The 15,167-nt window shown below is 44.0% G+C and overlaps 1 protein-coding gene across 1 annotated transcript in view; it reads left to right on the top strand.

The window, feature by feature from the left end:
* LOC307153874 (uncharacterized protein) overlaps positions 1–15,167 on the top strand; it is a 139,263-nt gene that overhangs the window by 113,273 nt on the left and 10,823 nt on the right. The window contains exons 21-24 of the mRNA XM_079863627.1: positions 9,062–9,115; positions 9,735–9,788; positions 9,898–9,969; positions 13,741–13,776. Of these exons, the coding sequence (XP_079719753.1) occupies positions 9,062–9,115; positions 9,735–9,788; positions 9,898–9,969; positions 13,741–13,776 (216 nt within the window). The remainder of the gene's footprint in view (positions 1–9,061; positions 9,116–9,734; positions 9,789–9,897; positions 9,970–13,740; positions 13,777–15,167) is intronic.

The raw sequence follows: 15,167 nt of genomic DNA, 5'->3' as shown, positions 1-15,167 counted from the left end.
TGACCTCTGATGGACACACACACACACTCGACAGAGTGAACAGTGTTAGGGTGACCTCAGATGGACACACACACACTCGACAGAGTGAACAGTGTTAGGGTGACCTCAGATGGACACACACACACTCGACAGAGTGAACAGTGTTAGGGTGACCTCTGATGGACACACACACACACTCGACAGAGTGAACAGTGTTAGAGTGACCTCTGATGGACAGACACACACACTCGACAGAGTGAACAGTGTTAGGGTGACCTCTGATGGACACACACACACACTCGACAGAGTGAACAGTGTTAGGGTGACCTCTGATGGACAGACACACACTCGACAGAGTGAACAGTGTTAGGGTGACCTCTGATGGACACACACACACACTCGACAGAGTGAACAGTGTTAGGGTGACCTCAGATGGACACACACACACTCGACAGAGTGAACAGTGTTAGGGTGACCTCAGATGGACACACACACACTCGACAGAGTGAACAGTGTTAGGGTGACCTCAGATGGACACACACACACTCGACAGAGTGAACAGTGTTAGGGTGACCTCTGATGGACACACACACACACTCGACAGAGTGAACAGTGTTAGGGTGACCTCTGATGGATAGACACACACTCGACAGAGTGAACAGTGTTAGGGTGACCTCTGATGGACACACACACACACTCGACAGAGTGAACAGTGTTAGAGTGACCTCTGATGGACACACACACACACTCGACAGAGTGAACAGTGTTAGGGTCACCTCTGATGGACACACACACACACTCGACAGAGTGAACAGTGTTAGGGTGACCTCTGATGGACACACACACACACTCGACAGAGTGAACAGTGTTAGGGTGACCTCTGATGGACACACACACTCGACAGAGTGAACAGTGTTAGGGTGACCTCAGATGGACACACACACACTCGACAGAGTGAACAGTGTTAGGGTGACCTCTGATGGACACACACACACACTCGACAGAGTGAACAGTGTTAGGGTGACCTCTGATGGACACACACACACTCGACAGAGTGAACAGTGTTAGGGTGACCTCTGATGGACACACACACACACTCGACAGAGTGAACAGTGTTAGGGTGACCTCTGATGGACACACACACACACTCGACAGAGTGAACAGTGTTAGGGTGACCTCTGATGGACACACACACACTCGACAGAGTGAACAGTGTTAGGGTCACCTCTGATGGACACACACACACACACACACTCGACAGAGTGAACAGTGTTAGGGTGACCTCTGATGGACACACACACACTCGACAGAGTGAACAGTGTTAGGGTGACCTCTGATGGACACACACACACTCGACTGAGTGAACAGTGTTAGGGTGACCTCTGATGGACACACACACACTCGACAGAGTGAACAGTGTTAGGGTGACCTCTGATGGACACACACAGACTCGACAGAGTGAACAGTGTTAGGGTGACCTCTGATGGACACACACACACTCGACAGAGTGAACAGTGTTAGGGTGACCTCTGATGGACACACACACACTCGACAGAGTGAACAGTGTTAGGGTGACCTCTGATGGACACACACACACACTCGACAGAGTGAACAGTGTTAGGGTGACCTCTGATGGACACACACACACTCGACAGAGTGAACAGTGTTAGGGTGACCTCTGATGGACACACACACACACTCGACAGAGTGAACAGTGTTAGGGTGACCTCTGATGGACACACACACACTCGACAGAGTGAACAGTGTTAGGGTGACCTCTGATGGACACACACACACACTCGACAGAGTGAACAGTGTTAGGGTGACCTCTGATGGACACACACACTCGACAGAGTGAACAGTGTTAGGGTGACCTCTGATGGACAGACACACACTCGACAGAGTGAACAGTGTTAGGGTGACCTCTGATGGACACACACACACTCGACAGAGTGAACAGTGTTAGGGTGACCTCTGATGGACACACACACTCGACAGAGTGAACAGTGTTAGGGTGACCTCTGATGGACAGACACACACTCGACAGAGTGAACAGTGTTAGGGTGACCTCTGATGGACACACACACACTCGACAGAGTGAACAGTGTTAGGGTGACCTCTGATGGACAGACACACACTCGACAGAGTGAACAGTGTTAGGGTGACCTCTGATGGACACACACACACTCGACAGAGTGAACAGTGTTAGGGTGACCTCTGATGGACACACACACACACTCGACAGAGTGAACAGTGTTAGGGTGACCTCTGATGGACACACACACTCGACAGAGTGAACAGTGTTAGAGTGACCTCTGATGGACACACACACTCGACAGAGTGAACAGTGTTAGGGTGACCTCTGATGGACACACACACACTCGACAGAGTGAACAGTGTTAGGGTGACCTCTGATGGACACACACACTCGACAGAGTGAACAGTGTTAGGGTGACCTCTGATGGACAGACACACACTCGACAGAGTGAACAGTGTTAGGGTGACCTCTGATGGACACACACACACTCGACAGAGTGAACAGTGTTAGGGTGACCTCTGATGGACACACACACACACTCGACAGAGTGAACAGTGTTAGGGTGACCTCTGATGGACACACACAGACTCGACAGAGTGAACAGTGTTAGGGTGACCTCTGATGGACACACACACATCAGTGACAGAGTGAACAGTGTTAGAGTCACCTCTGATGGACACACACACACTCGACAGAGTGAACAGTGTTAGGGTGACCTCTGATGGACACACACACATCAGTGACAGAGTGAACAGTGTTAGAGTCACCTCTGATGGACACACACACACTCGACAGAGTGAACAGTGTTAGGGTGACCTCTGATGGACACACACACACACTCGACAGAGTGAACAGTGTTAGAGTGACCTCTGATGGACACACACACACTCGACAGAGTGAACAGTGTTAGGGTGACCTCTGATGGACACACACACACACTCGACAGAGTGAACAGTGTTAGAGTGACCTCTGATGGACACACACACTCGACAGAGTGAACACTGTTAGGGTGACCTCTGATGGACACACACACACTCGACAGAGTGAACAGTGTTAGGGTGACCTCTGATGGACACACACACACTCGACAGAGTGAACAGTGTTAGGGTGACCTCTGATGGACACACACACACTCGACAGAGTGAACAGTGTTAGGGTCACCTCTGATGGACACACACACTCGACAGAGTGAACAGTGTTAGGGTGACCTCTGATGGACACACACACACTCGACAGAGTGAACAGTGTTAGGGTGACCTCTGATGGACACACACACACTCGACAGAGTGAACAGTGTTAGGGTGACCTCTGATGGACACACACACTCGACAGAGTGAACAGTGTTAGGGTGACCTCTGATGGACACACACACACTCGACAGAGTGAACAGTGTTAGGGTGACCTCTGATGGACACACACACACTCGACAGAGTGAACAGTGTTAGGGTGACCTCTGATTGACACACACACACTCGACAGAGTGAACAGTGTTAGGGTGACCTCTGATGGACAGACACACACACTCGACAGAGTGAACAGTGTTAGGGTGACCTCTGATTGACACACACACACTCGACAGAGTGAACAGTGTTAGGGTGACCTCTGATGGACACACACACACACTCGACAGAGTGAACAGTGTTAGGGTGACCTCTGATTGACACACACACACTCGACAGAGTGAACAGTGTTAGGGTGACCTCTGATGGACACACACACACACTCGACAGAGTGAACAGTGTTAGGGTGACCTCTGATGGACACACACACACTCGACAGAGTGAACAGTGTTAGGGTGACCTCTGATGGACACACACACACTCGACAGAGTGAACAGTGTTAGGGTGACCTCTGATGGACACACACACACTCGACAGAGTGAACAGTGTTAGGGTGACCTCTGATGGACACACACACACTCGACAGAGTGAACAGTGTTAGGGTGACCTCTGATGGACACACACACACTCGACAGAGTGAACAGTGTTAGGGTGACCTCTGATGGACAGACACACACACTCGACAGAGTGGACAGTGTTAGGGTGACCTCTGATTGACACACACACACTCGACAGAGTGAACAGTGTTAGGGTGACCTCTGATGGACACACACACACACTCGACAGAGTGAACAGTGTTAGGGTGACCTCTGATTGACACACACACACTCGACAGAGTGAACAGTGTTAGGGTGACCTCTGATGGACACACACACTCGACAGAGTGAACAGTGTTAGGGTGACCTCTGATGGACACACACACACTCGACAGAGTGAACAGTGTTAGGGTGACCTCTGATTGACACACACACACTCGACAGAGTGAACAGTGTTAGGGTGACCTCTGATGGACACACACACACACTCGACAGAGTGAACAGTGTTAGGGTGACCTCTGATTGACACACACACACTCGACAGAGTGAACAGTGTTAGGGTGACCTCTGATGGACACACACACACTCGACAGAGTGAACAGTGTTAGGGTGACCTCTGATGGACACACACACACACTCGACAGAGTGAACAGTGTTAGGGTGACCTCTGATGGACACACACACACTCGACAGAGTGAACAGTGTTAGGGTGACCTCTGATGGACACACACACACTCGACAGAGTGAACAGTGTTAGGGTGACCTCTGATTGACACACACACACTCGACAGAGTGAACAGTGTTAGGGTGACCTCTGATGGACACACACACACACTCGACAGAGTGAACAGTGTTAGGGTGACCTCTGATTGACACACACACACTCGACAGAGTGAACAGTGTTAGGGTGACCTCTGATGGACACACACACACTCGACAGAGTGAACAGTGTTAGGGTGACCTCTGATGGACAGACACACACACTCGACAGAGTGAACAGTGTTAGGGTGACCTCTGATGGACACACACACACTCGACAGAGTGAACAGTGTTAGGGTGACCTCTGATGGACACACACACACTCGACAGAGTGAACAGTGTTAGGGTGACCTCTGATGGACACACACACACTCGACAGAGTGAACAGTGTTAGGGTGACCTCTGATGGACACACACACACTCGACAGAGTGAACAGTGTTAGGGTGACCTCTGATGGACACACACACACACGACAGAGTGAACAGTGTTAGGGTGACCTCTGATGGACACACACACACACTCGACAGAGTGAACAGTGTTAGGGTGACCTCTGATGGACACACACACACTCGACAGAGTGAACAGTGTTAAGGTGACCTCTGATGGACACACACACACTCGACAGAGTGAACAGTGTTAGGGTGACCTCTGATGGACACACACACACTCGACTGAGTGAACAGTGTTAAGGTGACCTCTGATGGACACACACACACTCGACAGAGTGAACAGTGTTAGGGTGACCTCTGATGGACACACACACACTCGACAGAGTGAACAGTGTTAGGGTGACCTCTGATGGACACACACACACTCGACTGAGTGAACAGTGTTAAGGTGACCTCTGATGGACACACACACACTCGACAGAGTGAACAGTGTTAGGGTGACCTCTGATGGACACACACACACTCGACAGAGTGAACAGTGTTAGAGTGACCTCTGATGGACACACACACACTCGACAGAGTGAACAGTGTTAGGGTGACCTCTGATGGACACACACACACTCGACAGAGTGAACAGTGTTAGGGTGACCTCTGATGGACACACACACACTCGACAGAGTGAACAGTGTTAGAGTGACCTCTGATGGACACACACACACTCGACAGAGTGAACAGTGTTAGAGTGACCTCTGATGGACACACACACACTCGACAGAGTGAACAGTGTTAGGGTGACCTCTGATGGACACACACACACTCGACAGAGTGAACAGTGTTAGAGTGACCTCTGATGGACACACACACACTCGACAGAGTGAACAGTGTTAGGGTCACCTCTGATGGACACACACACACTCGACAGAGTGAACAGTGTTAGGGTGACCTCTGATGGACACACACACACTCGACAGAGTGAACAGTGTTAGGGTCACCTCTGATGGACACACACACACTCGACAGAGTGAACAGTGTTAGGGTGACCTCTGATGGACACACACACACACACACACTCGACAGAGTGAACAGTGTTAGAGTGACCTCTGATGGACACACACACACACACACACTCGACAGAGTGAACAGTGTTAGAGTGACCTCTGATGGACACACACACACTCGACAGAGTGAACAGTGTTAGGGTGACCTCTGATGGACAGACACACACTCGACAGAGTGAACAGTGTTAGGGTGACCTCTGATGGACACACACACACTCGACAGAGTGAACAGTGTTAGAGTGACCTCTGATGGACACACACACACACTCGACAGAGTGAACAGTGTTAGAGTGACCTCTGATGGACACACACACATCAGTGACAGAGTGAACAGTGTTAGGGTGACCTCTGATGGACACACACACACTCGACAGAGTGAACAGTGTTAGGGTCACCTCTGATGGACACACACACACACTCGACAGAGTGAACAGTGTTAGGGTGACCTCTGATGGACACACACACACACTCGACAGAGTGAACAGTGTTAGAGTGACCTCTGATGGACACACACACACTCGACAGAGTGAACAGTGTTAGGGTGACCTCTGATGGACACACACACACTCGACAGAGTGAACAGTGTTAGGGTGACCTCTGATGGACACACACACACTCGACAGAGTGAACAGTGTTAGGCTGACCTCTGATGGACACACACACACACTCGACAGAGTGAACAGTGTTAGGGTGACCTCTGATGGACACACACACACTCGACTGAGTGAACAGTGTTAAGGTGACCTCTGATGGACACACACACACACGACAGAGTGAACAGTGTTAGGGTGACCTCTGATGGACACACACACACACTCGACAGAGTGAACAGTGTTAGGGTGACCTCTGATGGACACACACACACTCGACAGAGTGAACAGTGTTAGGGTGACCTCTGATGGACACACACACACTCGACTGAGTGAACAGTGTTAAGGTGACCTCTGATGGACACACACACACTCGACAGAGTGAACAGTGTTAGGGTGACCTCTGATGGACACACACACACTCGACTGAGTGAACAGTGTTAAGGTGACCTCTGATGGACACACACACACACGACAGAGTGAACAGTGTTAGGGTGACCTCTGATGGACACACACACACTCGACTGAGTGAACAGTGTTAAGGTGACCTCTGATGGACACACACACACTCGACAGAGTGAACAGTGTTAGGGTGACCTCTGATGGACAGACACACACTCGACAGAGGAAAGGCTGCTGCCACCTAGTGGTGTTTGAGGGGTCATTACAGTTTTCACCAGGCCACATTTCTCAGTATTTGGTTCAGTTTTTCGAAACTCTTCACAGTGAACACAACATCAGTCTGTGTGAGCTGAACTGAGGATCATTTATCATTGACGACATCTTTCAATTTATATGACTTATTTTCTCACTTATAGACACAAACACCCCAGTGTACCTAAAGGCCCATATTTTCATGCTTTTTTCAAAATGTTAAAGTTAAATTCAAAACATAACACAAAACTGAAAAATTTGCTTTTTTATAGTATAGTTCTAAATCTGGAAAAATGAAATACAATCAGAACATTTAGATGTCGCTGAATGTCTACACCGGTTAGTCTTTCAATTTCATATCCATCTGTAGAAAAGGGGAAACTTATTTTGTACTGTATTGTAAACATGGACTATGTGACATAATTAGATGCCCTCCTTAAAGGGATAGTTCACTCATAAATTAAACTTCTCAGTTAAAATCCTCTACATTCAATTTAATCAGAGATAAATAAAAGAGCACATTAACCTGCATTCGTGGCTCTTTCATGTGTTTGCATAATGATGTATTTAAAAGTTTATGTCCAAACGTATCTTTATAAAAGTTCATAATGCTGTTGCAGATGAAATATAATGCAGATAACATTGAATAAATGTATTTTCGTCAGGTTAGATACTGATTACACTCCAACCCCTTTATCTATACCTCTCTACTGAACCCTCTGCTAATGTTTGGTCATTTTTAACCGGAAAAATATTACGTTTTGGTTTTTAGAATTTTTTTACTTCATCGGAATGGTACGAAACTTGGTGAAGGTTTTCTTGCTATGTGAATATAAAAAAAAAATCAAGGACATAATTGGAAAAGGTTAAATGGTCCTGGGGAAAAGAAAGTCACAGTTGTGCTGTTTGAGCAACGAATGGGAGATCTAGTGGACGCGGCCAAACAAACGCTTACTAAAGCTCAGAATTATGGCTTTAGAGTAAAACATGTTTTGAAAAATGTGTTTCATATAAAATTTAAATTGAGTCTTTTTTTCAGTCTTTTTTCATTTATTGTGTCTATAATAAATGCCTATAAATGTTTTTTTTAAAGTTTATAAAAGTTCACTTTTTAACTTTTTTAACTTCAGCAATAATCTGGCAAGTGTCCTCTTTAAAAAGAGACCAAAGTTCAGTCGGTGCTTTAAAGCATTCAAGAGTTGCACTCAAAAAAATGATTAACAGGTAATAAATAGATCACAACTATTCCATAAATATAATTCAGTACCATAAAATCCCCAGAAAAATATTAAGCAGAATTCTAACCAGAAAAAGTCTTTGGAATACTCATGTCAGCATTATACGATTAGGACGGAGAGTGTGTGAATTGGGATGCAGCATTGGTCAGATAAAGAATAGTCTGGTTAGTATGACACAGGAACTTACATTAATTAAGTTGGCTCAACAAAACATTATTTGTTTAAATGAATGTGTGCTGACCTTTACTAATTACTTGGAGTAACAAGTTTTCCAAAGTAAGTAGGTTCCTCAAATTCAAAATCTGTTTGTAACATCATAGTTTCCAATGTCATTTATTTATGCAGTTTCTGATTGCGCTTTATAACTTGAGAAAGTTCATTTCCGAGGTATCTTCTGAAACTTTATTTGTGGAGCGAGACAGTTCTGTGTTACCCGTCAGTCAGTGTTTAACTCTGTGTTGTGTGATTAAACCCTCCAGGGCGTGCCGGGGCCTTCAGGGGCTCCTGGAGCACACGGACCCCACGGACACAAGGTTCGTCCGATACCAACATCACTGCTAGCAATTATGCTAATACCTTGACTTGAATCTGGTGGGAATAGCCGTGCTGAGATTACATTTATTCCGTTCCTGGAATTGTGTGCCCTTATCAAATGGATTCTAGGAAAATCATTTTGTGGCAGAATTGCCTTTAATATTTACAGTGATTACTGGGCTTGTTATCTGGAAACAAATGGCTTCTTCTAGCTAAATTATAATGGAGAAATTGCTTGTGGTTTTGAGTGCATGAGATCCACCTCACCAAGCAATTTAGTGTTTAAAAGATGTCTACTAGCCGTCCGTCCAAGCACAGCCCAGACGTCTATGCTAAAGCAAAGTCAAATTTGGGCTGTCAGTAAAAAATGTATAGACTAGTCATCAATTAGATAACAAAGAAATGAAATGAGTGAAGAAATGAAACCAAACACCTTGTAAAATCTCTGTTTTCTTTGCTTACATGATGGACTATCATACATATCGCAAGTTATTTTTTGCAAAAATGACATGTAATCAAATTCATGGTTATTTTGGCTAGAAGTGTGTTACTCATAGGGTCTATAGGTAACATGCACGGCTATTGCTTGCTGGGACTTGTGTTGTTGTGTGTGTTCAGGGTAAAGTGGGAGAGAAAGGCATTGCTGGTGATCCTGGTACGGCCGGTCACAAGGCAAGAGTCTTCGATTTTCTGCATTTAGTCACGCAATCGTGCCGTTAGCATCCAGAGCTCTCCTGGATGAATGAGGACTTTATTCTCAGATGTATTGTGAATCTCACAGGGTGACCAGGGTGATCCCGGATCTCCAGGAGTTCCCGGAGCGATGGGCCTTCAGGGATATAAAGGACACAAGGTAAAGCCAACCCGATCTCACGGCAATTCGTACGAATTTTATGAGTTGGCTGATTCATACGACCTCACTCATACGAGGTGAAGCTGCCGTTCCACAAACGTGAAGAAACCTCCGCATGCACTACAGCTTCAGAGGTGTTTAATGTTTGTTCACTTCTGCTCACTAAAGCTGCGTTTATTTGGTCGAAAATACAGTAAAAACAGTGAAATAATAGTATAATGTAAATCATCTGTTTTCTATGTGAATATATAGTAAAGTGTAATTTATTCCTGTGATCAAAGCTGAATGTTCAGCATCATTACTCCAGTCTTCAGTGTCACATGATCCTTCAGAAATCACTCGAATATGAGGATTTGATGATCAAGAAACATTTATGATTATTATCAATGTTGAAAACAGTTCTGTGTAAACCGTCATACATTTTATTTTTCAGGATTCTTTGAGTAATAGAAAGTTCAAAACAGAACAGCATTAAACAGAATGTGTTTAACATTATAAATGTCTTTACTGTCACTTTTGATTAATTTAATGCGTCCTTGATAAATGAAAGTATTAATTAACTAAACTAGATCTGCAATCAAACATTGAACTGAATCGGCTCATGACACTCACGACATCGAGGTCTAAGATCAGATTCCCAGATGTCGCTCGAGTCGCTTCAGATAAAAGTGTGTGTGCAGGGAATAATCTGCATCTGTTTGGTCATCGAGTGTGTGAGCTCAATAAAGGAACGCCATTCCCTTCTGCAACATCCAGATAATCCATATTAATGACATGAAACACTCCTGATCGTCCCTGATGGGGAAATTAGTAATGTACTCCATTGCCAGCATTTCACCTGATACATTAAGAAATGACACAAAATATTCATACACACCATACACATAAAAATATGTAGATGTCGCTAATCCATGTTCAACAGTCTAACTGATACCGGTCCAGAAGAATCTTTAAACCTGTTCTGTTTATAACTTCTTCCAGACGGTAAGAGTTCATAAGAGGAGAGTACATGAGACGGCTCATTTAATGTGCATTGCTCATACAGAGTTTAGGATAGTCTTTCAGTCCAATATTTCATAGAAGTTCGAACAATATATAGTATATACAGGGTGCGATTTGTGAAAAAAACAGAGGGGGGGATGTTTTGAAAAAAAATTATTCATAGAAATAAATCATGAGAACATGAACTTCATCACTGCATTTGCAGGAATTGTAAAATCTTTTTTCTTATTAACTCATGAAGTCAGGGCCGGATTAACAATTTTCTGTGCCCTGGGCAACAAGACTCAAGGCCCCGGCGTAGTTAGGGGGGTTCGGGGACATGCTCCCCCGAGACAATTTTGATTTCTCTGACCTACATATGTGCAATTTAAGACTTTTGAAGGCCAAAAAATTATAAGAAATAGCTTTAAAACCTTGTCATTAGATTATTTGTCAATACCTGCTCCTCATCTTCATATTTCTTATTCTCTCAGTATTCTTATCCTGGCCTATTTCTTCCCCTCCTAAAGCTGAACTTTGACTGATAGTCTTTTCATTTTCGTCTGTGTCAGTGACGAAAGTAAACATATAGGCTCAACTGATATTTATTCATTTTATGAATCATTTTCTTAGACAAGTTAATTTACTCAAGGCTACCAGGAAAGCAGTATTGCCATTAGGAACCTTCTGAAAGCTTTGGAATCTGAAAACGTCTGTTTTTAAATGTTAAAAGTAATTTTAAATAATACAAATTATAGACTACGTTTACCGCAGTTGGTGTAATTGGCAGACGTTCCCTTAAGCATTGTGCGCTGTGGAAAGGCGTCAAAGCATTCTCACAATTATGCAGCATTAATGCACGAATGATTTTGAATGAATATTTCATGTCGATATACAATGGTCACATAGCCTAATGTTAAAACTAATTTTGCTATTGATATCTTTGTTAGATTACAGACCCTATAGAACAAATGTCCGTCTGGGTTTTGAATTGAATATGTTCACATCGTCATAACCTTAGCCTATCTGTTAGTTTTCTTTTCAAACAACAAAAGTGTTAAGTTGTTACGGCGTCCAGTCATCTTTGTCAAGACGTTTTTCTTTATTAAATGCATCATTGATAGCGGTTAAGCCATTTTTGTAATAACATAAAAAGGGCGCTGCTAGTTAAAATCCGATTTACGCAAAAAAGAAAATTACTTGCTGGGCGCTGGCATGACGTAACTGAAGAGAAGAATTAGCATGTTCTTATTAATATTATTACGAGAGAGTTTTAATAGTTTTTGACGTTTAATTGTTTAACGTTAATGTTGTTAAACAAAAATTGTATTATAAAAAAACATTTTTATTTACCTGGATCTGACTGAGCTCCGCCCCTATCAGGGCCCCTTGATGTCATGTGCCCCTGGGCAAGTGACCAGTTGCCCTAATGGTTAATCCGGCCCTGCATGAAGTAGCCTAACGCAATATTTTTACTATAATAGCTTATCTTTCCCCACACATATGAACTGTGATCATGCACAACGAAAAAAACATGTAAGAATGAACCACGATTGATTGCAAAGTTAAACCATCACACATCACAGTAGAAACTGTTTTACTGTTGCTGTTAAAGTAATAACGTTAACTTTACATCGCGATGCTGAGCTACAGTAAAATGATAGAAAAGACATCTATGCATTATCTGTGTTAGTCAGTTCGCCTCATTCTCGCGAACTGGACGTGGCGCCCGCGCCGCGCTAAACGCCTCATTCGTGCCGCAGGACCACTAGACGCGCGTAAACGCGTCTTTACATTGACTTAACATTGAAATCACTCGCGCCAGACTCTAAAGAGTGTGTGAGTAATCAAAAAACCTTTGCTTTAGCTTTATTTTTATTTTTTTTATTTCGCTTAGCCTCAATTGAGTGAAACACCGTAGGCCTATGTAACTTCGGCCATTCTCAGTGGTGTGACTGGGACACTAACTCTGCTTGTCATCATAGAAACAGATAATCAGACTGTGATGTTTATTCCCGCTTCAGTAATATGCTGAATATTATTCAGCATATTACTTTGAATATGCCTTCCTTTCGACACACAGCTCCACTGCCCAACGGACCTGCAACCGTCTCGCAAGTGTTGATAGGCTATTACTCGTGAGGTGTAACCAATCAGATAGCGCTGTGGGCGGGACATTGAGCAACAGAGAGGCTGCGGCAGCTATATCAGAGCCAGCCAAAGTAGCATTTTAAAATAAAATTGACTTTAATCAAACCACGGATCCGTGATAAGTTTTTTGATCCGTCTCGCCACTAGTGTAGTAGCACTGATCACTTTGAGGGGGGGATAAATTTATCCCCACTGGGGATAAAAAATAATTAAGCAGAGCCAGGGATACATTGACCAGAACGGGGGAAATCCCACGCATCCCCCCCGGCAAATCGCACCCTGAGTATATATATTATGCATATATATAATGTGGTAACTGTGCTTTAGGATGTGGTAAACTTGTTCAGCTGAACTAGTTTAAGCCGGTATGATCTGGTTTCCCCAGCTCTGGTCATCCACCTAAACCAGTTTGATCCAGCTAATGATTAGCTAGAAACCAGCATATTCATATATGCAGTATTAAGTGGCGTATGAGAGGTGGCAGTGCAAATCTAATGTCCAGTAAGTCACTTTGGATAAAGTTTCTGCTAATGACTGAATATATGTTTGATATGCAGGTTTTCTGCTAATTTAATTCGGTGTTTGACACTATTCTCCTGTTGCTGAGAGGTAAAGTAAGCTGATATTTCTGTTCTTCAGGGAGAGAGAGGAGAATCGGGACCCAAAGGCATTCAGGTACAGATCCCTCCACAGTTCTGCACTTTTTAAAAAGTGCTTTTGTACTAATGCTGTTTGTGATTTATCAAAGGTGTGGGTTTGGTTTCAACACAAATTCAGGTTAATCTCTAACCTTGATGTTTTCAAAGCATAATAATCAGAGCCGATCCTGACCTCCCTGGGGCCCTAAGCAAAACTCTGTTAAGGGGCCCTCCTACCTGACCCATGTAAACCAGTTGCCATTGCCACACAAAAGTCACACCTGAAACCCCAGTAACTAGTACTAATGAAAATGAAATTCCTGATATCAAAAATAGACATTGTTACTAGAAAAAGTACATTCTTGATATCAAGAATTTTGAATTGTATAAATTTAATTATTGATATCAAAAATGCATCCTGTGAATTAATAAAAGCTAAAATGGCTTGTCATAGCATGTCACTGTGTTTTAAATGATAAACGCAATACTTGATACTTGATGGTAATTATTTACTGAGGGATGTGCATCCATATTGACCAATATGTCCAGCCAATCAACATTTTAAATGCAATATAGCCTATAAATCACTAGTCAATGTCAGTACATTGCTTTCCATCTTGCTTTATTGCAGAGTTGTAACTAAACTGACTTTATAATCATTAGGAGACTAGATAATCATTGTCTTGTTTTAAAAGTATGTGCGCTATGATGAGGAGTGCCATCGCGCCCGTATTGTACTGGTCCCCACAGATGTTTTGCTGGAAAGTGCGAGTTGCATTTCGTGCACGCGCATATGAACGCATGTTAACGCGCGACGCGGTTATCTTTTCCGAGCTGCAGTTTATAAACAAACACCATTGCCCTTAGTCGTTTATCAAACGTAAACGTTGTATTTCACTCGCACTATTTTTTTGTGTCAGGAACAAAGTCACAGAACACAGCCCTGGAAGTGTAAGCAAGGCGCAGAAAGACCAAAATATGCACTGCCCAGCTGGGTAAAGATGAACATCAACTTAACTTTACTGTTCTTTGCTGACATCAAACTTGGAGAGGAGAGAACTACGTTACCTGATTGCTGTTCCCGCAATTCACTCTCATGGTGTTTTTCTCTCTCTTTTCGTGACCAGAAGGATAGTTCCGCTTAAAGGAGAAGTTCGGTATTTTACACTTAAAGGACAAGTTCGGTATTTTACACTTAAAGCCCTGTTTACAGATCGTTTCTGATGAAATAGAATGGTTAAGATTACATTTTGGACAAATGCTGCTGTCCTGAGAATTTTAGGTTTCTTTCGCTTTCCCCCCACCAGTAGAATGGGTGTATAGGTGCACTGGAACACTCCTTCCTAAAACACATTAAACTTTCGTTTACAAAGACGTGAAACTCACCGAGTGGTCAGGGGTGTTCACTGATATACTCACACAAAAATC

The sequence above is a fragment of the Squalius cephalus genome, assembly GCF_949319135.1.
Source record: "Squalius cephalus genome assembly, chromosome: 25".
In the NCBI taxonomy this organism is placed as follows: Eukaryota; Metazoa; Chordata; class Actinopteri; order Cypriniformes; family Leuciscidae; genus Squalius; species Squalius cephalus.
The sequence above is the reverse complement of the archived record's forward strand: the minus strand, read 5'-3'. Positions and strand labels throughout refer to the sequence as shown.